Genomic DNA, 24,137 nt, shown 5'->3' on the forward strand with positions numbered 1-24,137 from the left:
CGTTTCTGGGAGGATGCTCTTCGTTGCTCAGCCATGCTTGGTGCTGGCTGGCTGAGCTGGAGCCTGGGGCTGCAGGAGTGGTGTCAACTGGGGCTTACAAGAAAGATGGGGACAGACTTTTCAGTAGGGCCTGCAGCGATAGAACAAGGGGGAATGGCCCTAAGCTGACCGAGGGCAGACTTAGGGCAGATGTTGGGAAGAAATTCTTCCCTGTGAGGGCGGCGCTGGCAGAGGCTGCCCAGAGCAGCTGTGGGTGCCCCATCCCTGGGGGTGCTCAGGGCCAGGCTGGATGGGGCTGGGGGCAACCTGGGCTGGTGGGAGGTGTCCCTGCCCCTGGCAGGGGGTTGGGGCTCGGGGGGCTGTCAGCTCCCTCCCAGCCCAAACCAGGCTGTGATGCTACGATTCTAACCTGCCGGGATTTTCAGGAGTCAGGTGCTGACTCCTGGCTGGTGCTCAGACAAGCAGAGCAGGCTTTCTCTATCCCCCTCCCCGCAGTGTCACACAGAACTGGCAGCAGTCACCCAAAGAGCCAAATGGACCAAGAATACCCAAACAGAGCTGCTGAAAACCTTCACTTCTGAAATAAAACTAAATAATGCTTGGACCTGTGCAGTCCCACCGAGAGCTGCCATGATCCAGGAGCTCCGAACAGGCTCCTTTTGGGTGGAGAAGGGATGATCACAGGGTTTTGTCATGTAGGTACCTCTGTCACCCTGCTGAGATGCCCAAGAGCTGACTTTGATGGGCTAAAGTAGATCGTTAATGTCCAGCCTAAACTTTAGACACTGCCCTTCCTAACCTTCCGAGTATAATTTAAGAGAGGTTTACAGCCCCATGGATGGGAAGCCACAGGGCAGCTCAAAAAGCCTATAAGCGGAATTGTCTGCCACATCACATAGATTTTAGTAGGGTTTTTTGCAGAATCTCAGTACATTTCTGTCCTGATTTTGTCTTTACCAATTTCTACAGAAATTCCTTCCCAGGCTGGTGGTGAGTTATCATGTCACAGCTTATCACAAGCCGCTGCATGACTTTTTGAGGGCAGAGCCTTCAGCCCGAAGGCTGAGCACGAGGCAGTGTCCCTCCCAGCAGGACGGGACGGGGGTCCCTGTCCCACCAGCAGCGCTACAGCCTCACTCCGTGCTGTAAGTCACCCACCTCCCCAGCAAGCGTGGCACGGGGAGACCTCGCCAGCCAGAAGGCACCTACAGACCTCAGCAATGGGAAGCTCCATCGCATCGCCGAGGAGGATCCTGCCCCGGGAGTAGCAGATATCAGGGGTTTTCTGTCTTCTTTTTTTAAACGTGGGCAGAGGAACCGTCTCCCAGCGTTGCCTGCAGTCCTGAGTGGCAGTGAATGAACTGCCCTGACATCTCCTATTGAAGCAAAGCAAAATGTGTTGAACAAAAACCATTTCAAGATGTTTTCTGAGTGTTGCCAAGTTACTCAACATGTTCTGCTTTAGTTGTCAGATGCTTTCAAAGCGATTTCCCTAACTCAGAGCACGAATGGTGAGGGCTCTCCCTGGGAATCTTTTGCCTGGGGCTACCATGGATCTGTATTTTCATAAGAAAAAGGCTCAACTAATGATTAATCTTCACCAGAGGAAGCAGGGCCTTTCTTTGGGATTTTTCTTCAGTTATTTTTAATTAATTTGTACAACTGGCAGTTACATTAAAGTGCAAAACCCAGGACTAATGCTCCAGCTGGGCAGGATCTGGCTACCTTTCCTCCTGCAGCCCTGCCTGCTCTGCCCGCTCCCCTGCCTGCACCCGCTCCCGAATCTGGATCCCACAGGGACAGCATCATCCCCCTGCTCCCCGGGGCAGAGAAAGCCTCTTGCCAGGGAGGGCAAGGAGGAATTCCTGCTGTCCAATGGGCATTTTTCTCCAAGCAGAGAGAAGTTTATCCACTGAAGGGAAGGTTGAGTTTTACATATTAATCCCAAAGTGTGGTGCCTTCTTTAGGGAAAAGAAATAAGATCATTGCATGAAAAGGAGAAAACACCTTGGTTTAAATTCCTGGTAGGATAAATCCATTTAGACCTGGTGTTCTCCAAGGTCCCAGGCGGCTGCAGAAGAATGGCTCTGCAAAGGGCTCCTGCTCTGCTGGGCATAGGAGGGGCTCAGGTTGAAGCGTACCTGCATGCAGGGGGCAAAGAAACCCATCCTCTCCTTATCCCAGGCATGCTCACTCCGTGTTGTAATCAAAATAATGTCAGTGGCATTAACTGAGGCAATGTTAATGTCTCCTTTCTGGGCTTTTCTCTTGTACAGCAAAGAGAAAACTAGTATGGACGAAGGACTATGAAGGTTGTAATGTCAGACCAAAGAGAAGATTTTTATCCGATGGCCTTATAATGATGGACTGCGACATACACTGCTTCCAGCTGCTCTGTCCTGCTCTGTGAACAGCCTAGTCTGGATTCATTTAACGAGATTGGCAAAGTGTTGAATACAGCATATGGTGCCCTAAAACCACAAAACTTATTGACAGCAGCCCAGACTGCTAAATAAAAGAACTCCTTCCAAAAGCCTTGCTCTGTGAAGACTCAGCACTTTCCTTCCAGTCACACTAGGTAAAGCCCCAGCCCTGCGCCTGCCAGCACGGCTCCGCACCCTGTGCACTCCCCCTGCCCGCGGACCCGGCAGCCTCCCTGCTGGCCCGGCACGTTATCCTCACATGAACACCTCCTGGGAAGCCACAGCCTGGAAAACGTGTGGATCTCCTCCAGCTAGAGCATAACTGCCCTGCAGAGCCTCCTCACTCCCCGGCTGATGAGGCTGACGCAACTACACCTCCTCAGCAATCACGCCAAAGACCCCAGTTCTGAAATGGCTCAGCTTTCGGATTCACTGGGTTGTCACATGGGCTCTCTGCCTCCTGAGATGAAGCTCGTCAGCTGACGTCATGGAAGGCAAACACATTTGTCACAGCTCCCAGGTTATTCCAGCAAAACCCTGCCAGCCTCCCCTAGTCCCTGAAGACAACTTGGGCTATTCGACCTCACTCCCTGTGGAAATCACCCGTCGCAAAACCCCCACGCTCGGTGCCACCAGAACCTCCCTGAGCTCGGGCTGCCACTAACGCGCTGGACATCACTCTGCTCGCCGGTGCTGCAGGACAGCCCCAGGGTGGGCAGAAGGGACATCCCCTCCAGCAGGGTCTTTGCACTGGATCCACACGCACATGCGTGTGCGGGAGAGCATGCCCGTACCACCACGCCATCGGCGAGCGCACAGGCTCGGGCGCTGCTCAGTGTCACCCCAGCAGACAATGAATAGGGCCAGTGACTCAGGGCCACTTGCTGACGCACCACACTGGGCTATTCTTCTCTCTCTAGATGAGTCGTTCAAAGACTGGATGTAGCCTATCTCTGAGAGAGGCGCCTGGAATTAGCTTAACTCTTGGCAGTACATGAAAAATCTAATTTCCTTAACAGCGAACTGGATCCGGCTGTCTCCAGGCAGGAGCAGGACTGTGCTCCCTCCCTTGGTCTGGCTGTATGCTTTTGCTAGTTATCAAAGCAGCTACACAACCCATTTCTTAGCAGCAGAGAAAATGGAGGAGTCAGATCCCTATTTGCTGAACTGTTGCATCTCCACATTCTCACGCTGGTGTAAACTAGACTGAAAACACATTGATGCTGTGAGGAATAGTCAAACAAGAATCGTCCTACCTTTTCTGGGTAGCAACAGCAAGGAAATCTGCTCGGGAAACACTCTGTGTCTTCCACTAACACCACCTCTCCTAGCCCGACAGTCAAGGGACAGCAGCTTCATGGGCTTTGTATCTGCGGGACTTTGGTAACAGGCAACTGATAACGTGTAAACATCACCCCAAAGCTCTGAGATTCAAGTCAAAGCAGAAATCAAAACATTCAGCTGCTTCTCAGAGCCCTCTTTGGTCTGGAAATGGGCTGGAAACATCAGGAAACCTGTCCTTCCCATGAGATGCCCGTTACTTCCTTCTTCCAGCCAGGTAGGAAGTAGCTTTGCTCCTGGGGCTCTGCTTGGTTTTGCTTCACCTCAACAGACCACAAACCACAAGATTTACAGTCCTCAGCTCTGACTTCTTGGACCCTCGCAGGGATCTGGGATTGGTTTGAGATGCAGCAGGGCATTCCTCCTGCTCCATTTCTGCCTCCCAGCAGGGCTGCGGCGATCCAGCCGGGGCTCTGCTGTAGGCTCCCCGGCAAGAGGCAGCCTAGAAACAGAGGGACCATCCCACGTCCTCTGCAGGCAACGAGCAGGTTCTCATCCGTATCGTGACCAGGACATTTTGCAGCTGACTTGTGCTAAAACGCACTCTCCTCCTTCCCCTCATCCACACCAAGCATGAACTTTCTTGTGTCTGGTCCCTGGTCCCCATGCACAGTGCCGTGCCCCATGGAGTTTTCATGCTGGGAACAGTTCCTAGTGGGTGGGTGGAGAATTTGGGAGTTTCCTAGGAAAGTTTCCTAGGAAAGCAGATCCCTGTTTGGGACTGAATCCCAAGATACGCTGAGCTCAGGTTAAAAAAACCAACAACAAATGAAAACAAGTGAGCCGAATGAGGCTGCACCAGCCAGCATCTTGCCCGGCCAAGTCCAGCTGTCCCAGCTGGGCTTCTAGAAATTTTCTGATCTGGGGGCATCCACGGATAGAAAGTATTCACAAAAACTCTCTTCCCCAGCTGGGCTTTACTAACGCCTCCTCTTTGTGTAGGAGACTCCCCCTACAAGCCAGATTTCTCCAGCTGTTTTGCCCAGTCCTTCTGCCATCCAGGCGATGATTTGTAGCTGGGAAGCATGGAAAGATGCCTTCTGACAGCCTGCATCCAACTGTTACCATGCGTGATCCCCCTCCCTCGCCTAGCCTGGGCACTGCTGGAGTAACATCTCCCTAACGCCTCTTGGAGACCAGCCACTCCAGTCAGGAAAGAAAGCAAAAAAGGTTAAACCAAATCATCAGGACACTTGGCAAAGTGGAATGCGGAAACGCTGGAGATGTCCCTCCTGCTCCACGCCTCCTCCTTCCCTCTCCACTTCCCTGCACAGAGCAGGAGGAGAGGGAAGGCTGGATGAGCAGGTCAGGGATGTCATGAGACAAACCCCAAGTAGTACCACAGTGTAGCATGATAGCATCCCACTCCTGTCCCCCAAATCCCACCAGCGAGGGGAATGCCACGCTGAGGACGCTGCACCCCATGAGGGTGGCTCTGCATTGGGTTGCTGGGTTTTTCCCTGGGACAGGAGCCAGGGTCGGGGGGGCAGGCTGTGCCCAGAGGTGCTGCCCCCCTGCCTGCCTGGCCCTTCAGCATTTACAGACCAAGGAGGAAAAGAAATGGGGGCTGGTCTGACTGTCAAACCCTTGGCATGTCGCTGGTGGGTAAGGTGTGGGCGCCCAAGGCACTCGCGGCAGGCGGCCGGGAGATGCGCGGCAGTCCCACAGGGACACCTCTTCTGAAGGGACTCCCTCCCCTCCGCTCCCCCCACCCCCGTGCCGTACCTTCCTGCGCTGGCACCTCAGCGAGGCCGGGCACGCCACGCTGCCTGGCTGCTACTGACCGAACCCTTCTCAAAGCCGAGTCCCGCAGCCCTGTGCGCATTAGAGACTCTTCATCACGGGGATGCCCCGCGGCGAGCAGCTCTTGGGGGTATGTGCGGGGGTGTGTGTGTGTGCGCCACCCCCAATCCCGTGCCTCCCATTGGAGGAATAGCATGTGCCCCCCTTAGTGGAAAAAGATCTGGCGTTCTTCTTGGAGTTCGGTTTTCCCCTCTGCATCATTCGTCCCGTGCCACGCTCTCCTCCAAGGCGGGCAGGGCCTCCAGGCTGAGCCCTCCGCCAGCCGCCCCGCTGCCGCCGTGCACGCTTGAGAAGGACACCATGGTGTGGAGAAGCATCAGGACCAGCACGCACAGTCTGATCCTGCTGCTGCCGAGGCGAGACCCTGCGGAGACCGGCAGCAAGGATGGGGAGCGGGGCTGGTGGTACTGGTGGTGGTGGTGGTGGTGGTGGTGGTGGTAGAGGTGGTAGTGGTTCTGTCGCTGGTGATGGAGGTGGGGGTCGTGGCGGTGGAAATGGAGTGACTCTGATGCTGTGGATTTGGGGGATGTGTTGTCGTTGCTGTCTGGGGGGTGGTCACAGGAGTCCCATTGCACCTCGCAGCACTTGGCCTCCTCATCCGGCAGCTGGTTCTCCAGCAGCCCTGCGGGAAGGAAACAGAGGAACAGGAGTGGGTCAGCAGGAAGCGGAGAGAGCGAGCCCTGGTGCCTGCCAGCCACGCACCGTGGAACGGGCAGAACCAGAGGCCCAGGACACCCAGCGACCCCCCAGGACTGGCCCTCAACAGGGCTGTGAGCCTGCACAGACCCCAGCCCTGGGGATCATTCAGGGCTCAACAAACGCCACTTGTAGTGGTTAAACATCCCTGCCCTGCTTTAATCCCACCACCTCCAGCCCCTTACAAGCTTGCTTTAGCTTTCAGTTAAAGGTAGGGCTCTCATTTCCTGCACTAAGCTGTCAGGCTGTTGTTGGGTCTCCATTAACCACTCACACCTCACCCCGGATGGCCACGTTTTGGCAATCATGCAGAGTGCTTCATGTATTTTCCACACTGTACCTCTTCCCACTCCGCCCCCCAAAACCTTCAAAATCTGGTGTGTGGTTTGCAAAGCGCAATGGGGCTTGCCAGCACCCACCCCTGCCCTGTCCCCCCATGTCCCTCGGGAGCCTGGCCCCGCTCCCCGGACCTCCTTACCCGTACAGATGAAGCCAGGCAAACCTCCATAGATCAGCTCGTCATTGTCCGGTAACACAAACGGGCACCTGGTCTGCACCTCCAGGCAGTATTGCTTGCATGGGATCCGGTGTCGGCACTGGTGTTGGGTCACATTGAAATACTCGGAGCACAGCCAGGCCTTGTAGACAGCCTAGGGGAAGCCACCGAGAGGGACATGTCACCTCCCCAAACACTGGGGTAGCCGAAGCATCGCAGAGACACTGGGACGCACGTGTCTGGGGGGTGCATGTGTGTGTGTGTGCGCGCCACCCCCAATCCCGTGCCTTTTCCACAGGGAAAAAGGGGAAGGGAGAATTCCTCTCAGCTCATGTGAGGAATGTGTGTCAGTGCATCAGGGTCGCTTACTGAACTCACCGATCAACTGAAATAAACCACTGGCATGTTGGGACTGTGGAACTCATCTAGCAAACTAAATCCACCACAAAAATAAAGCTAATTAACTACATGGACTAACATCCCTTACAGATAGGCACTGCAACAGACTGCGGTGGCTCTGCCAAGACCTGAGAGCTTGGTTCATTGAAAGAAAAAAGTAAACACTGCTTGTCTCCCACCCCCCCAGAGCATCCTCCTCCTCCCCAAGACTCCCGCTGCTCCTCCTGGGCAGGGTCGGGATTTACACCTTCTCTAAAGCACTCTGGTCCCCATCAGCTCTGAACACGAGACAGCAGAACAGACCATGGGCTGAACTTTATTGGAAATTTCCAGCAGGCAGCGCTTTGGAAAAGCTACTGGCCACAAGCAGGTGGGCATCGCTGGGATGCAGTGCATGCAGCTGCTGCAGCCTCAGACTCGGCCCTCTCTGCCACCAAAAAACTCCTTCCCTGCCTTCCCCACCCCTCTACCCACTTCTGGGGGAGATTCCCCATTCACAGAAGCCTAGCACTTCACTGTGCCGTTTCTTTTGGCTCAAAGGGGCAGACCCTGGGGGGAACACCTGCATTTTACAGGCATACTCTGACACTCGAAGGTACCAAACAGCATTATGGATGCCCCTGTGTGCTCCACTTGCCTTTCCACTCGTTAGAGCTGTGCCTGGCAACATTTCCTGATGCAAAAGCACCTGAGGGTTCACCTGCAACTGCAAGGCTGTGCCACAACCTCTGCCTCTCCAGCCTCCCCTGGTTACTGGTCCTCCTCCCTTGGGTCCACTGCCAACAGCACAGCCACTTGCGAGCAGGGGAGAGAAAGCGGCTTCCATCTGCAGCTGGCCGAGATGGCCCTTCTCGGCACAAACCAGCTCTTCCCTTCCACCCTCCGTGCGTGCGTGCCCCTTGCAGCCGGCTGGGCACGGCCCAGATGGCTTCGGTTAAGAGCGTATCTCCCGCATCCCCCCTTATCTCCCGAGCATCAGGCATGGGTGGAAATTGTTTGTCTTCGCTGTCTGTAAAAGGGAGGGAGATCTCTCATTTCTCATGGTGAGCAGTCATTCCTCAGGCTGCAAGAAACCCGTGACACCGCTGGGAAGAGCAGCACCCTCCGTAGCGCTTCCAGCTCATCTATGAATATATCTAGGCACTAGCAACAGTGTTAAGGTCATGGTAATGACCACATCCAACTTCCTTTGAAACCAACTAGAAAGGACTCCCCGTGATTCAAAGGGAATGAATTTCCCTCCTCAGCAGGCTTGGAGAAAACCCCGTGCTCCTCCTTCCAGCTGCATTTTTATTTTCTGGAGTCTTTAAAAACATCGCTTCTTTGTTTCCCCATGTTTTCCATAGATCCTTATCATCATTTGTTTGGACGATGGTAGATGTCCAGGATTAAAGCCGGTTGGGAAATTCTTGGCAAGTTATTTTAGTCTCTTTTTTTTTTCTCCCTGGAAAATGCCAAATCATGAAAACCAGAATTTTCATGGAAGCATGTTAGTTTTGGTGAAACTTTCATCACAAAAAGTTTAATCAGGACCAGGACACAATATATAGGGCAAGCATTTCAGAGCAGTCAATAGCCCTGTGGTCAGGACTTTCAGCTGGGATGTGGGAAATTCAGCTGTGGTCCTGCTTTTTCTGCCTGGCCTGTTGGATGTTAACTACTTTGACAAAGTGGAACAGCTCCAAAGAAGGGACTGACTCTGCAATCAGACTGCAAAGACACAACTGGGAGGGAGCGCTTTGAGGCCTGGATCTGCGTCTGCCCAAGGTGATTCCCCTGGGGTGGAGAAGAGGAGGGGAGACAGGCAGGGTGAGCACAGCCCATGCTCCAGAGATGCCACAACCCCGTCCCAACGTGTGTTCTCCCCACTGGCCTCTGCTCCCGCAGGAACAGTGTAGGGAGCAAGGGGACAGTGGGGCAGTGAGGAGGACACAGAAAGACCCCTCAGCAAGGTAGCACCTCTGCAAACATGAGGAGCTTTTCTCCTTTGGGAAAGCAGCACCTATCATTGCTCTCCATGGGACCTCAACAAGGTGTAAAGGAAGGTTAGATGTCTCAGTGGACACCGACACGTTATGATAGATGGGACAGAGAACCAGAAGGTATAAAATGGGCTTCAAACCATCCACCGACAGTCCTGGACTTGGCCAGACAGGATGCATCCCTACATCAGTCCGAGGACTCGACAAACCCCTGCCTTGACACGATGCTGTTATTTACGTGTGACTACAGGCACACGGGTAATCTGGACCAAAACGGAGAGGACCCTGCCTCAAAGAGCCTGCAGCTGCAAAGACACGCTGTGTGATAGCTCGAAATCTGGGGACGTCTCTGGCATCCCATCCCCTTCTCCCTTTTAGAGGGCAGGCAGGCACACAGACCTGCCCCCAGCAAGCCCTCCTGGGGAAATTGCTAGGAAACACATTTTCTGAAGAGTTTTTAGGTCTACTGGAGACTTCAGGCATCCAGGAAGGGGTGAGTTTCCTTAATTTCAATCTTCTAAAATAAGTTATTATTGGGCTGCTTTTATAGGCAACAGAGAGAGGGCATCCTGAGAACAACGCAGCCCTTCAAAGCACTGGAGTACCCCAAGCGTCCAACAGCGAGGGGGTTGGAGGGGTTGCCCTCTTTCCCTGTTGGCTGTAGAGGATTTCTGGAAGCCAATGTAGACTAGCTGCTTGAATTTTAAATGACTGGACTTGGGTGGGATGATTCCCCAAAGTCATAAACTTTCCAGGATTAGAAACTGGATGCATTAACTACACCCCAAACAGACTGCAAATTTAAACAAGAGTTATAAGGTACATACCACAGAAAGATAACTTGCCACTCCCTTTTTGTGATTAAGCACTTGGGCTTTTTCTATGCAACCAGTCTGCCAGTCACATAGCACCAAAAGTGTCCTGCCACTTCAGCCTCTCCCTTGCAAGTGCACTTCAATGCTCCACGGTAACGAACAATAACTAGCAAATAGGTGAAGTGCATCATTTATATACAGCTCGCAGCATTATATGTGCTCACAAAAATTCTGCTGTAAATGCGAAGTGATGGCACACGCGACAACAGACCCCTGCATCCACTCACAAAGGGGTCATGAACGGGAAAGGGATCAAAGCTGCAAGGTGACGCAGCCAGCACACCGCCCAGGGCCAGCGGCTGGTGTCCCTCCCTGGGGCGAGCAGCTGTGCGAGGCTGCTGCTCCTTGCTTCTCCGGGGGCCGAACGGTGCCAAGGGGAAACAGAAGGGCTGCACAGGGACCCCCCCAAGCCATGTCTGCAGGGTAACTGCTCCGTAAGGACAAGGTTACCTGCTCTCCCACCTGGCAGCCCTAGCAGACCCCCTGCAAGCCCGGGGCAGAGCCGGATGGGTACGGCTGGTGTGCCCGGCCCCATGTGCCAGCCCAGAGGCTGGGGGTGGAAGGATCGCATGGGACACACCGAGTCTGTCCCACCAGCTCAGCCTGTTTTCCAGGCCCTCACCTGACTTAGCATTTAACATCTCCATCAACGGGACTTCTTTGCGTTTCCTGAGGAGGCTCTTTTACCACTGAAAGCAGTTATCTTGCTGCCTACAAGATTTCCTTCATACTTGACCTACATTTTTCTATCCAAAAGTTCATTCCCTTCAATCATTCCATAAACCATTCCTCTCCCTCCTTTCTGTTTACACATTTCTGATATTTGCAGATGTCTCATGCTCCCTGTTTAGTCGTAACTTAGGCCTAAGCTCGACTGATTTACTCTTTCGCTTTCCTGTGAGTCTCCCTCCCAGCCCTTTCATCATCCTGACTCTCCCCTGCGCTGCTTCCCAGAGCCCAGTCGAAGCCCAGTCGCATTCACCACTCCCACCTGGGGACACGTGCAGACTGCTGAGGAGGGATGCTGTTACACCTGACCCCTGGCAGAGAACCGTGGCTGTCACCTGCACTGTCCCAGCTCCGGCTCTGGGCTGCAGTGTCCCACTGTTCGGCCCCGGAGGCACAAGGGGCAGCCAGCACGGGAGACTCCTGAGAGCTTGGTAAGAAGGAGCTTGGGTTGGTTCATCCCGCTCTCCTGTGGAAACGCAGCTTGCACAAGGAGATGCTGCATCGATCTGCATGTTTTCTCCCTAAAATGTTTCTGTTGATGGCTATCAGGGAAGTTTGGCAGGGGGTTGGGGTCTCAGACGAGGACATTCCCCTGAATTTAATGAAAATACTGAGTGAAAGGCTGCAAAGAGCTGCTGGTACCTCTGCCACCAGAGAGGGCAGAGGATGTGCTCTCACCCAGACAGAAACTGCAACTAGGCACCAGGACTGCCCGGGTGCCTTCCCCTTTCCCTTTTCTTCGAGGGCACCCACCTGCCCAGAGGAAAGCACCGGAGCTGTGCGGCTGCCTCGGTCCCAGCCGGCCCTCGCCTTGCTGGGCTGTGGGTCCTCCGGGGGCTGCAGCAGGCATTCCCGCAGCTGTGCGTGACAGAAACTGCCCACGTCTGTTCAAAAACAAAGACAGCAAAAACCTGCTGGTGCAACAGCGCTGGCAGCTGCCCCGCTCCACTGGGATCAGGCTGAGATGCGAGCAGATCTTTACGAGACTCCAGCATCCTCCCGTCACGCATCTGCAAAAATCAGCACTACGGGCAAGGAGCAAACTCCCTGGGATGCTCAAACACAGCCTTATGGCTTTGGTTTTTCAACAGCTTTCAATATCTCTGAGCTTACCCCACACAACCTCCTTTATCTTGCTGTTATAAAAGGTGTGTGAGAATTTAGGACAGGAAGAAATTTATTCTCTGCTTAAATCAATGGCAAGAAGCTCACTGGTTTCTTTTATGGTTTCTTCAGGAAGTGACTTTGGTTGCAATCAGAGTTTTCTTCCATTCTGTTTTTGCTTTTGGCTGATCTCCAGCCTGGCCAAGGAAATATAAGTGACCTGAACTCCAAAAAGCTCTATTTTAGTGCCCTCTTCCTGCAATTTTAGCTCAGAGGACTGGCTAGATGACTCTCAGAAAGCAAAAGTAGTTTTGCTGCCTAGGAAAGGGGCCAACTTCAGACACCTAATTTATATGTGAGGAGGAGGAGGAGGACAGGCTATCTATCTGCATCTGAATTTTGCAGGTGTGCCGAAATGCCCCATCATAAAAGACATTTAAAAGAAACAAAAGGAATTGGACTTCCAGTAACTGTCTAATTAAGCTACCTGTCTGCTCACGCTTCCACCGGTATCTGACAGCAGCAGGCAGAGGGACAGCCTTTTCGCAGGCACTTATGTGCCAAATTGAGTTCCGCGCTGCCTGCACTTCTCCCGCTGCCTGCTGTCAGTACCAGGATAGCATCCCCCATCAAACAGCTTTTCCAGAGTCTTTCTGCATTCTTAGCATTTCTGCACAAAATAACATACTCATTTTTTTCAGTACCAGTCTAGCTGCTACCAGTATTTTGTAAACACTGGCGTTTGCCTGTTAAACCACCCCAGCTAAATTTCGGGAAAGCCAGGGGGCAGGGATGGAGCAGCATCCTGTGGATGCAACACCTTTGCAGAGGATGCAGTGCTTGGGATAGTCTGGATGCCCACCAGGACCACCAGCTGTAATAACCCAACGAGCTGCTGTTTTCCATTAGAGCAGGCATCAATGTTTAGGAAGTTTTCCCCAGGATAATCCTGCTAATGGTGCAGGGGGCCCGCACCCGCTTCTCTGGAAGGGGGATTTGCAGACCGGAGGGGGGGTGAGGATAAGGAGGGCAGAGAGGGAAGCCTTCCCCTACAAAATAACCTCGTTCTGCACAGAAGAGTCAAGACTTGGTGCTCATCTCCTGCAAGGGTGGGGAGCTCACCCAGAGCACTGCCCAGGGGCACCCCCCACCCACACTGCTCCCACTGAGGGGACGCCCAAGGAGAGTGGAGCTGCTGATCAGCAGTAATAAGTGGTTACACCAGGTGCAGGCAATTTGGATGCTCTGAGAAACAGAACGCGAGTTTATAGCTTGGCAAAGCTGCCCAGGGCTGTACTTAATTGCAATAATATTGGGCTCTGCTGACTGATCCAAGGAAACACTGGGGTCAACTCTGGAAGGAGACCCAGGAGCGTGCTTGGGCTGGTAGTTCATGCTGGAAGTTGCTGGGCTCTGCTGTCACGACTCTCCTCCTCCTCTTTGCTGCTGCTGAGGCCACGAGTACTCAAGCTGGCTGCAGCTGCACAGGGCTGGGGTGGTACGTGAGCATCCATCAAACCCCCCTCAGCCCCGCTGGGCTCACTGCTCCCTCAGACCAGACCCCACCAGCACCCCGCAACCTGCCCGAAACCTTCCTCCCAAAACTGCCCGGGTCACTGACGCCCGCAGAGGGCTCACTCGTATCTTGCTCATCAGGACACTGCATGTGCCCAGCCACCAGCTTCCAGGTGGACAGAGAGGAATCCCTGACCGCCCCTGCCAGACTCCCCTGGCTGAGAGCTGCCCCCTCCCCTCCCAGTGCGGTTCTGGGACTCACATTTCCATTATGGCCTGAGATGAGCATCTGGAGTGGCTGTGCCTCATTAATCTTGGACACAGGGAAATGAGGATTGCTAATGAGCTGCTTGGCACCTCTCCAATCTCTGGCACATCAGGGTGCAGCACAGGAAACTGGGGTGTGTGTGGGGGGGGGGAGCGGGAAGAAGAGCCCCCTTGGATGGCAGAGGATTAAGGGAATGCCAACATCCACGGCCAGCCAGGAGTCACAAACACAAGCTGCAATGTCCAGTTACCACTGTATTCAATTACTGCCGCCTGTAATTCTGATGTTAACAATGTTGAGCTTTTCAAACAGCTTTTTTTTTGTTTTTTAAATTAGCCTTGCTATAGGCTGTTCTAACATCGTATCTGTAACAGCTGGTTTTGGGGTAACTTCTTTGATAGTTCTGGAGCTGTGTTATCCTTGCCTCGCCACATTCACATGCTCTGGTTTTGGGGAAGGAGGTGGGAGAAACCCAAGCCAACCCCAAAACCCAACAACTGTGTGCATTTTTTGTTAAATTATTGGATTTACTTATTTTTTTATATAAAGTTGACTTTTGCCTGGCGATGACAGCTGTGGAGCCATGGATCTTCCGTTTCACAGCTGGGGGAGGCAAGAGGTGGGGCGCCTCTGCCCACTGTACCCTGGCACCGTAGGGCATGGAGGGGAGTCAGCGTCTGGCCCCAGGCATTGCTACCAAGGCTGCCAACAGGAACAGCATGGGATGGGGACATGCACTCGGTGGGAATAAGGCTGGCTGCACGCAGGCTGCAGGGTGCTGGGAACAGCACCAATGTGAACCCCATCCACTTGCCGGAGTGGGTGATCCTCAAAACACCGCTGGAAACACCGCATCGTGCTGCTGGACCAGCATCCCGCCTGCTGCCCACTGGGGCTGGCTGGCACGTGCCCATGCCAGGCTCTCTGCTATCCTGAGGCCCACCCCTCCCCAGGATCTGTTTCCCCATTAGTTTTCCCCCAGCCATCCCATGCACAAAGCCAGTTTGCATCCTGGCTTGTCACCCCAGCGCTATGATCACGTGGCATGCCACGGCAGAATGGGGGCAGGGGGTGCTGAGCCAGGTCTGGCACCCATCAGGCTTGTCCTCAGGGACAGTCCTGGGCAGAAGACACCCCTGTGCTCCCCAGCCACTGCTTCCCACCCACGTCCCAGGACCAGACCTGCATCCCTTGACCTCAATGATGAAGTCACTCCCAAATTACCCAGAAGCAACGTTAAGTCAGAGCCACCCACTCTCAACACCTTCGATGACTTTGTGAAGAAGCTCATAGGTTTTAGCATTTTAGTTTTAATTCCTTTAATGCAAGAACAACCTGAATGCCCCTTCTTTTATAGCGGGGGGGGGGGGGGGGAAAAGCCCCCCAAAATAACCCCCTCCAAGCTACTCCAAACAAGTCTGAGATGCGCACAACTCCCTATGGACTCATCTTTCAAAACTAAGAGAGAACAGCTTTAAAGCACGACTTCCACGCACCTTATACACTCAAAACCCAGGTTAACAATCCTATTGCACTAAAGTTCACAATACCAGGTAGCTCGACACACACCTTGGGAACATCTGGAGGAGCAAAGGACAGGAGAACAAGCATCTGAGCCTGCAAACACATGCACCCCTTCAACACACCCACGAGTGTGCCGGGCCAGGGGCTGTCCCAGGAGCTGATTAGCAGTGCCAGCTCCCAGCCCCGGGATGCTATCAGGGGACTGGCACCACATTTACAGGCTTATTTCTTTGCTAATCTGCTCGTTGCAAGCGAGGGCTGTCGCATGTGGAGGCCCGGGAAAAGCCTGGTCTCATCCCAGTGGATGCAACTTGGAAAAAAACCAGGAGGAATAGCCCGTAATTGTGGTTTGGACCGAAACAGGAAGCATCCCCTGCAATAGCCGTGCTCCCAGCCTTGCTTCGGACACCGGGCAGCCCTCAGCAGCTCTGTGGCCGGGACTGCGCTTAGGGGACACAGCACTTGGCACCCCAGCGCGGCTGTGTGGCTGCTTCTATTACACAGGAAGCAAGAACAAAAATAATCACGCTAATTAACATCACAGCTTGACAAATGCGAAGGCAGTGACCACAGCTAAGCCTGCTCACTTTCTGCATCCAGTACCCACGTGCCTGTATGGCACAGGGCCCCCCATTTCCCCGCACCCCCATGCACCCCCCAGCAAAACACCCCATACAGATTCTCGCTGCAGTGCAGGGTCACAGCACCCAGTGCAGGAGCTGGCACTGCAGCCACAGCAACGCGGGGTGCAGGGGCACAGGTGTGGGACCTGGGGCCGCAGGACAGGCAGCGGCGCCTGGAGCCCCTTCCCTCCCACCGCAGCTCCTGCCTTGCCCTGCGCTGGTTTGCCACGGTGGCCCCGTGGCCATTGGGACCCGGATGGGGCTCACCCCTGCGGTCCAGCTGCCTGCCTCCAGCCACCCAGCCCTGCCTGCCCACTCCTGCGGACCCCAGCCCACTGCAGTAGGCTTTTGATACCGTCTCACTGCTTGAAAACATTGCAATCCCCATGAAATAATATTCATTTAATTATCAAACTCCACCTTGCGATAGACGCGTCCTTCCTCCAAGGGAGGATGACGACGAGGTGGAAGCATTCTGCTCACTGCAACCCACAGTGCCCAGCTCTTGCTCTAGCATACATGATGTCGGCAGCGTGTTCAGTCCCCCGCTGCACCCTGGATCTGTCCCCTCTGCTCACCCTGTGATTTCTTCTGGCAGTGACTACCCTCGCTTGGACAGTGTCTAGTACAATGTGGCCCCAGTCTTGGTGGGCTGCCTGCAGGCACTGCTGTAAAACAAATGTATTGAATCCAAACAAAATGCACATGGAGCCTGCTCCTTCTAGAAGTGCCTTGGAAGGAAGGTCTGGGCCCCATTGTGCTACAGGCTGCGCAAACACCAGCAGCAGTCTCTGTCCTGAGGAACGTCTGATGCACACAAGCCCGAGAGCACAGTAAAGGCAGACGGGACCAGCACTCCCACACTGAGCCCGTCGAGCGAGAGCAGATACAGTAAACCCAGACTGCTGCTTTATGCTCTCCTTTCAGGAAGGGTTTTGGCTGGGGTTGAGAGAGAAGACCAGCTCGCCAGGAAGATGAGGCCAGGATGGGAGGGTGAAGGTATGCGTGGGAAGGGGATGGATACCAGGAGACTGGGACAAACAACTGGGGGCCAGGGAACAAGCAGCTTCTCCTCAGCATCTGGAGGGCTTTGTCCCTCTCCACCTCCCCTGAGACACCACATGGCAGGGCCCGGGGGGAAGATGTCCCAGAGCTGGGGGGAGGCCAGGCCATGCAGACACCAAGCCCCCTCCGCGCAGCCCTGACCCTGCCAGCTCGTGAGGGCTCCAACACACCATGGCAGCCCCAGCCCAGGGTGGGAAATGGCAAAACAGACCAGCACCACCCGGCCCAGACACACCCCGGCATGGGCGCACCCACCCCTGTCCTGCTCCCACAGGCTGGCCACAGAGGAGCTGGGAGAGGGGACAGCTCAGTCATGCAGCCATCCCTTGCTGGGGATGTGCCAAGTCCTCCCTCCCGAAAACACTCTGGTTACTGTGCAGCCAGGGATGCATTTCAGCAGGTCCCCAGAACCACAGCCCTTCCCTCTCTCCTACCCAGGCAGCGATGCTGCTGGGATGCTCCAGCATAGAGCTCCCCTTCCCTGTCTGGGCACAGGAGCCCAACACTCGGTGCTTGCAGCCAGGCTGCACCCCTGCACCGGGACTAAGCCTTTAGCCTCCCAGAGAAGCTTCTGACACAACACTTTTTCATGGGAAGGCCAGTGGGAAGCAGATGAGGCAGAGAACCCCACCACTGGTGTGCAGCCACGTGGGAAGCATTTCCACACTGATCCCTGTCAAGAGCGGGGTCAAGGCAGAAACAAAACCTGAATAACCAGTAACAAAGGATGAGCGACTCCAGCTACCCACCTACAGACTGGTCAAGTGTCATGGCAAGACAATGATGAGAAATGAAATTTCCCCTGAGCAGCCTGTCTGAGGCCACAGGAGGCTCGAGCATCTCCAGCAACACAGATGCTGGTGCAGAGTAACCGAATAACCACTCCTTAACCGCCCCCCCAGCACACGGCCCTGCCTGGCTGCCCTGCAGAGGTGACTGACCTAAACGCTAACGGCAAGAGATGGTGACAGGAGAAAGAAGAGCAGCAGAAGGCAAGAAAAAGCCAAGCAGAGGCTGGGAGAGCAGCATTTCACTTCAGCACTGCACTTCTTTAAGCAGCTATAACTGAACCGTGGCTCAGCTACAAAACCAAGGAGACAACGGGGACAGGCTGGGGGAAGCATCCCATCCCGAGCGCTGCACTCCCGCAAGCACCCGTTGGGCAGCAGGAGCCTGGCTGCAGGAAGACAGAATCTGGAGGACCATTAACCAGCATCCTAAAACAATTCCTGAGGTTTGCAGAGTGCCTCAGAAGGTGGTAGGGCTCAGGGAGGCAGGCAGGAGGGCTGCTTCCAAACGCAGCCACGTCTGAGCCGTAGTTGTCCTAGCCAGCATGGCTCCGGAAAGCCATGTGCCCAGCACTCACCGGCCAGCCCCCGGCCAGGCTGCGGGTAACCTCTGGGTTAGTTAGCAGCCCAGCCTCCTATCAGCCCAATCACTTTAAAAGTAATTAAAGACTGCTAGGAAGCTGAAGATGAACACCATTGAGTTGAGACAGAGGGAAAGTCAGGTCCCTGCAATCTATTAGCATTGCTAGAGGAATTCACTCCCATTAGATACTGCTGCAGCCAGGAGCTTAGCAGGATTCAAAAGTAGATTAAACATTCATACAGATAATGAGAACATCCTGTTATATCAGATAGGATATAAAAAAATAAAGGCTAGACACTTCAGTGCCACGAGCCATAAATTACCCACCCGCTGACGGGGGCAAGGAAGAAGTTTTTCGGCAGAGCTGGTGCTTTTACCGTCCAAGGAAGCAGTTAGGCTGGACCATCCTTTTCAGTAGGGTGCGAGTGCCCAGCCCAGCAAGGGTCATGCTGGGGTGTCACAACAGGGCTGCCCTCACAACTGGCACACGTGAGGGCCCAATCCTGCGTGCTGCCAGGAGCCCCTTGCTCTCGCTCAAGTGCTTGCATGGTACGCAGCATCCCGCACAGACCCATTTCGCATGAACAGGAATACAACATGGTACAGGGTCTAAGGCACACCCCGCAGTGGGAGGAACCTGGCCTGCCTCACACCGTGCCTGATGTACCTCACGGAGGGGATGAGCAGCAGGAACTGGCTTTTCCCAGCTCCCTTACGCAGCAAACAGTGGGAAGACAGGAGCATCCTGCCTCGGCAGCCCAGCTCGCAGGCACCCTTCGGGGTCCTGAGGGAGGTGCACAGTCTCCCACACTGATGCTGGGGTTGTTTAGGCAGCTGCAAGGGCCTGTTACACTTAACTTGTGTGCAGAGATCCCTTAAATATAGCAAACAATTTTCTAGACATTTATCACCACTCCTGGCAGCTTCTACTGACAAAGACAACAGAACTGGACATGGTTCCTGTCAGACCTGAAACCTCTTTTTTTTTTTTTTTTTTTTTTTATCCCTGGCTGAACACCACTTGCAGAAATTTCCCCGTCCCTTCCAGGTGGGGCCTTATGGCACCCAGGGAGGTGAGGAAAACCCCAAGGTAACTCCCAGTCTCCATGGTGAGCAGCAGGCAGATGCTCCTACCTGGCACTACTCCTCCTCAGGCACTGAGCCTCAAGGGATGCGCTCCTGCAGGGAAGCCCCATCCCTGCTGCTTTACCCTGGAGCATGCCCAGGACAGGCACGGGCTCTCCTCTCCTCTCTGTAATGCTGCCACAAATGCAGCTGCACATCTGCTTGGTCCTCCTGTGCCTGCCCTGCCCATAGGCTGCCTTTCCCTCCCAAGCCAAGAGCCAGGATGTGGGCAAGCCCTGGGGGTTCCCTGGCCACTGCTGCCTGCCAGACCCTCGAAAACAGCCAGCACACGGAGCCTGTGGGCTGCGTGCCCAGCACCCCACCACCCACAGAGCAAATGGGTGCAGGAGGGAAGGCAGCAAGTTGCAGTCAGAGTGCTGCAAGACAAGGGGGTGAGCAAAGAGGCTGGCATTTTTGGTAGCATTAATACACAGAGACTTGAATTTCCAAAGCATGGTATGAAAGTTATTTATCCTCTGCAGAGGGGAAGTGCTTCCTCTGCATTTCATAGATCGCATCACAGAATCACAGCCTGGTTTGGGCTGGGAGGGAGCTGACAGCCCCCCGAGCCCCAACCCCCGCCAGGGGCAGGGACACCTCCCACCAGCCCAGGTTGCCCCCAGCCCCGTCCAGCCTGGCCCTGAGCACCCCCAGGGATGGGGCACCCACAGCTGCTCTGGGCAGCCTCTGCCAGCGCCGCCCTCACGGGGAAGAATTTCTTCCCAGTATCTGCCCTAAGTCTGCCCTCGGTCAGCTTAGAGCCATTCCCCCCCGCCCTGTCACTGCACCCCCCCGTACAAAGCCCCTCCCCAGCTTTCTTGTCGGCCCCTTCAGGTACTGGAAGGTGCCAGAAGGTCTCCCCGGAGCCTGCTTTGCTCCAGGCTGAGCAGCCCCAGCTCTCTCAGCCTGCTGGCATAGGAGAGGGGCGGGCTCCAGCCCTCTGACCACCTTTGTGGCCTCCTCCAGTCTTGCTCCGACAGGTCCATGTCCCTTTTACATTGGGACCCAGAGCTGGACACAATACTGCAGGGAGGGTCTCACCAGAGCGGAGGGGGACAACCACCTCCCTTGCCCTGCTGGCCACACTGCTTGTGGTGCAGCCCAGGATTCAGTTGACTTTCTGGGCTGCAAGCACACGTGGCCAGGCCATCAAGCTTTCTGTCCATGAGCACCCCCAAGTCCTTCTCCTCAGGGCTGCTCTTGCTCCATTCTCTGCCCAGCAAGAAGCATCCAGAGAGCCACCCTGTGCCCTGGGCTCACTGCTGCCCCAGGACCGTGCTCTGAGCCAGCCCTCCATCCCGGCAGCTACTGCTGTTCCCCGTCAATCTCATTCTAACAGAAAAGCAATGAAAGACAACAAACAAGTAACACATCAGGGCAAATGCTGCTCTTGTATACGTATGCAGAGGCTTCTGCAGACACTGCTTTGCCACCCGTGCCGCAGAGGTATGAGGGGAACACTGGGCAAATTTCATAAACACCATTCAGTCAAATGCCTTGATTTTTTGCAAGCACCTCCTCAGGTGTATTTTCCACATGTCCAACCAGCTCAGTATCAGGCTGCAACACACCAAGTGCTTCCAACCCAGGTATGACAGCTAGCAGGCTTGCTTTGCGGGCATGGCTGGGCTCAGGGCACCGGACAGGGAAGCTCTGCTGCCCGCTTAAGAGAAATGGCCTCACTCAGAGTTACAAAGATCCAAATAACTTACAGGTGTACAGATCTAAACCACATATCTACAAACTAAGCAGGAGGCAGCAAAAAAATCACAGGACTTCGGTGTCACACATGCCTTGCCTGCACAAACATCCCTCCTCAGTAGGCAGGCAGATACACTCCCTGGACACAGAGATTTCTGATCCTTGCCAGTCCCACAGGAAGCAGGGCCAGGCTAAGGCGGACAGATGCATGGAACAGGTTACAAAATTTTGCCAAACACAAGCAACAAACAGCACTTCTACAAATGGTGTTTCTGCTAGAAGCCATGCGCTGAAGAACCCCAGGGATCAAATAAGGATCTGGAGACTGCAGACTGCATCCAGTAGCAAAATCATGCTGACTGCACCAGGCAGCCAGTGCAGGGAGCCAGCAAAACATGCCGTGCTTCTCTACCACACCAATACCTCTCCCATCACCTACCCATGCCTGCTCCCACCAGCCAGCCTGAGCAATTGGGTGGGATCAGGAAGAACAGGAGTTCCTGGACATCTCTGGGATGGAGGTGGAAGCAGAGACTGCAGGGAACATCTCAAACATACCATCAGAGCACTCTGCAAACACAAACCAGCATCTGCACACCCAGGTATCCCCTGTCCCCACACTGGGGGCTGCAGGCCCTTTAGTAACAGCTCACACATGGCAAGGGGAAGAGAGCGGCTGCTGCTTGTGAAATAACCATTGCCAACAGCTGACCTTGCTTGCCCTGGGCTCAGTCAGGCTGCCAGACCCTGCCTGCCCACCCCTCCTGCCCAGTGAGAGCTCAAAGAGCTGGGACCACCCAGGCATGGGGAATATGCAGGGGAAGAGGTGGCCATGGATGAGGACTTCTCCCTCCCTCCACAAGCACCTCCTGCCCCGGTTTGCAGAGGCAGGTCTGTGTGGTGGGCAAGCTGCAAGCAGTGGTTGGTAATGTGGCTGCCTGGGAACATTCTGGCTAAAGGTTTTATTCCCTTTTTGAATACACCACTTCTTTGAAACTGATGCATCTCATGGGAAGACATTAGCTTGCTCCCCTGGTCTAGAATGGAAGTTCTAGTGAAAGCAGGTGGAGATCCCCCAGGAGTGGGGCTGAAGGGGTCCTGGGGTGGGATGAGGGCCCAGGGAAACCAGGACCTGCCCCGACTCATCCCTAGAGGCCCCCAGAAGCAGGGGCTTTGGGGATGATGCTGGAGACCTTGTTGGGAGGAATAAACCATCCAGAGCAGAGCTCCCATCTGATCTTGGCCTGGTGGTAGTTGCTTTATATCCTCAGCCATGAGGACCGATCTTTTACAGCTTACTTCTTGGCTATGGGGTCATTCTTACTCTCTACCATCCAGCTGCACAGAATATGACACTGAAGACCAGGAGCAGGTCGGGGAGAGACCCAGGTCTGGAGGGGGCTGAAGTTTGCACTCTTAGTATGCTAAATGCAAAAATACAGCTCTTGCTCCCCCTGCACTGGTCAGCCCCTGCCGCCCTTCCTAAAACATGCCTGTTTAAAAACTTCCAAGAAAATCTCTGCTTGTCTCCACTCCCTCTGTGACAACCAATAGTGGAGACTGCTGGGGACTGCTGCAGCACGGTGCCCGCAGGCACGAGGCGCACTAGGTTCCCTGTTCTGGAGGAAACACAGATCCCGTTCCTGCCACTGGCGCTGGCTTCAGTCCCCCCTCTCCAGCTCCCCTTACCATTGTACACCCCTTCACCCTCCTGCAGCCTCTGTCCATCACAAGTGCTGCAGAAGCTGCCGTGCAGAGATAACATGTCAGCCAAGATGCCAAACACATGTATCTTTTACACCTGAGGAGATGAACAGGGCAGGCAGGATTTCCCTTCTGCAGTTGGGACAAGGAGCACTGGGATGCTTATGCAGGCGGGTCTCCGGAAAGCCAAAAACTTGCCCAGCAATGCTGTTCCATGCTGCCTTTTTTAACGCAACAGCCACATCAGGAGAGTTTGGGGGAGCCCATGCTGGCTGCCCGCACCCAGCACCACTCCTCCCTCTGACACCTCAGGAGCATGGCTGGGAGAGGCCCTGGGGAGAAGCCAAGAGCAAAAGCCAAACAGGGAAGAGGAGCGAGGCTAAACTGGTTGAGCCCCCCCCAGGCGGGCAGCTACCGGCTCTGCCCACAGGAGCTGGGGCTGGAGGCAGCGTGGACAGATGGCTACTTCTCGCCCAAGCAGCCTCCGTGTCTCATTCACAGATTTGCTGTCCCTGAGTCATTGCCCTTCAAACGACAGCCGAGCCGAGCTTCCTCTGCGTGGAGCCAGGCATGAGTCGCATCCTAATGGCATCCCAGTGACAGCAGGAATAGCCCCCGGCAGTCAGGTATACCCTGCGCTCCTGCCTCTGCTGCCTCCAACCCTGGCAGGCAGCTCCAGAGCCGGGAAGCAGGGGGAAAGCCTCGTGGGGCATCCGCAGGGCCAGGCCTGGGGCCATGGGATGTTTCCATGAGACCCCCGCTGCTTCCTGGGGTGTGGAGGGGCTGGGGCTGCTGCGGGTGGTCCTCAGGGCTCCCCCGCACCGAGCCCTGTGGTGGTGCCTGGGGTCTCTGCCATGGGGGGAGGCCAGGTTGTGCGTGACCCCCGCTGTGCTCAAAAGGCCCCTTTCCTGATGCAACAGATGCCTGCCCCCGGACAGGGACCCAGTGAAACCCTTTGTGTGAGCAGGTCCAGCGATGTCCTGGGTTCAGGCAGACATTGTGCGCGTCCTTTTGCACCTCTCAGTGCCCAGCTGTGGGGAGGGTGCTGCCTCCTCTCCCCTGGCAGTGCAAGGATGCTCACACAGCTGGCAGTCAGCGTGACACTAGCAGATCCCTTTGTCCGTGGGGACACCATGCATCACTGCCTGTTACAAAAAGCAGCACTGCAAGCCATGCCTAGTCTGGGCCACCCCAGGCAGCCCATGGCAATGGATGTGTACAGAAAAGGGGGGACCTGGGCGGGTTGTGAAATTTTAGCAGGTCACACATTTTGCCGATACTGTCGCACATGCTGCTGGGCACACTGGCTCCCAGAGGCTGCCTGCACCCAACGGGACCATGGCACACTGGACGCTTTCCAAAAAGCATCATTAGCTGCTGAAGTATCACACCG

General features: G+C 54.9%; 1 protein-coding gene across 1 annotated transcript in view; it reads right to left on the reverse strand.

Moving 5' to 3' along the window:
- Positions 1 to 284: 284 nt before the first annotated feature.
- Positions 285 to 24,137, reverse strand: part of FAM155B (family with sequence similarity 155 member B) — a 30,862-nt gene continuing 7,009 nt past the window's right edge. The window contains exons 2-3 of the mRNA XM_037408081.1: positions 6,742 to 6,913; positions 285 to 6,189 (exon numbers count right to left, since the gene is read on the reverse strand). Of these exons, the coding sequence (XP_037263978.1) occupies positions 5,765 to 6,189; positions 6,742 to 6,913 (597 nt within the window). The 3' untranslated portion in view covers positions 285 to 5,764. The remainder of the gene's footprint in view (positions 6,190 to 6,741; positions 6,914 to 24,137) is intronic.

This window comes from Falco rusticolus, chromosome 14, assembly GCF_015220075.1.
Source record: "Falco rusticolus isolate bFalRus1 chromosome 14, bFalRus1.pri, whole genome shotgun sequence".
In the NCBI taxonomy this organism is placed as follows: Eukaryota; Metazoa; Chordata; class Aves; order Falconiformes; family Falconidae; genus Falco; species Falco rusticolus.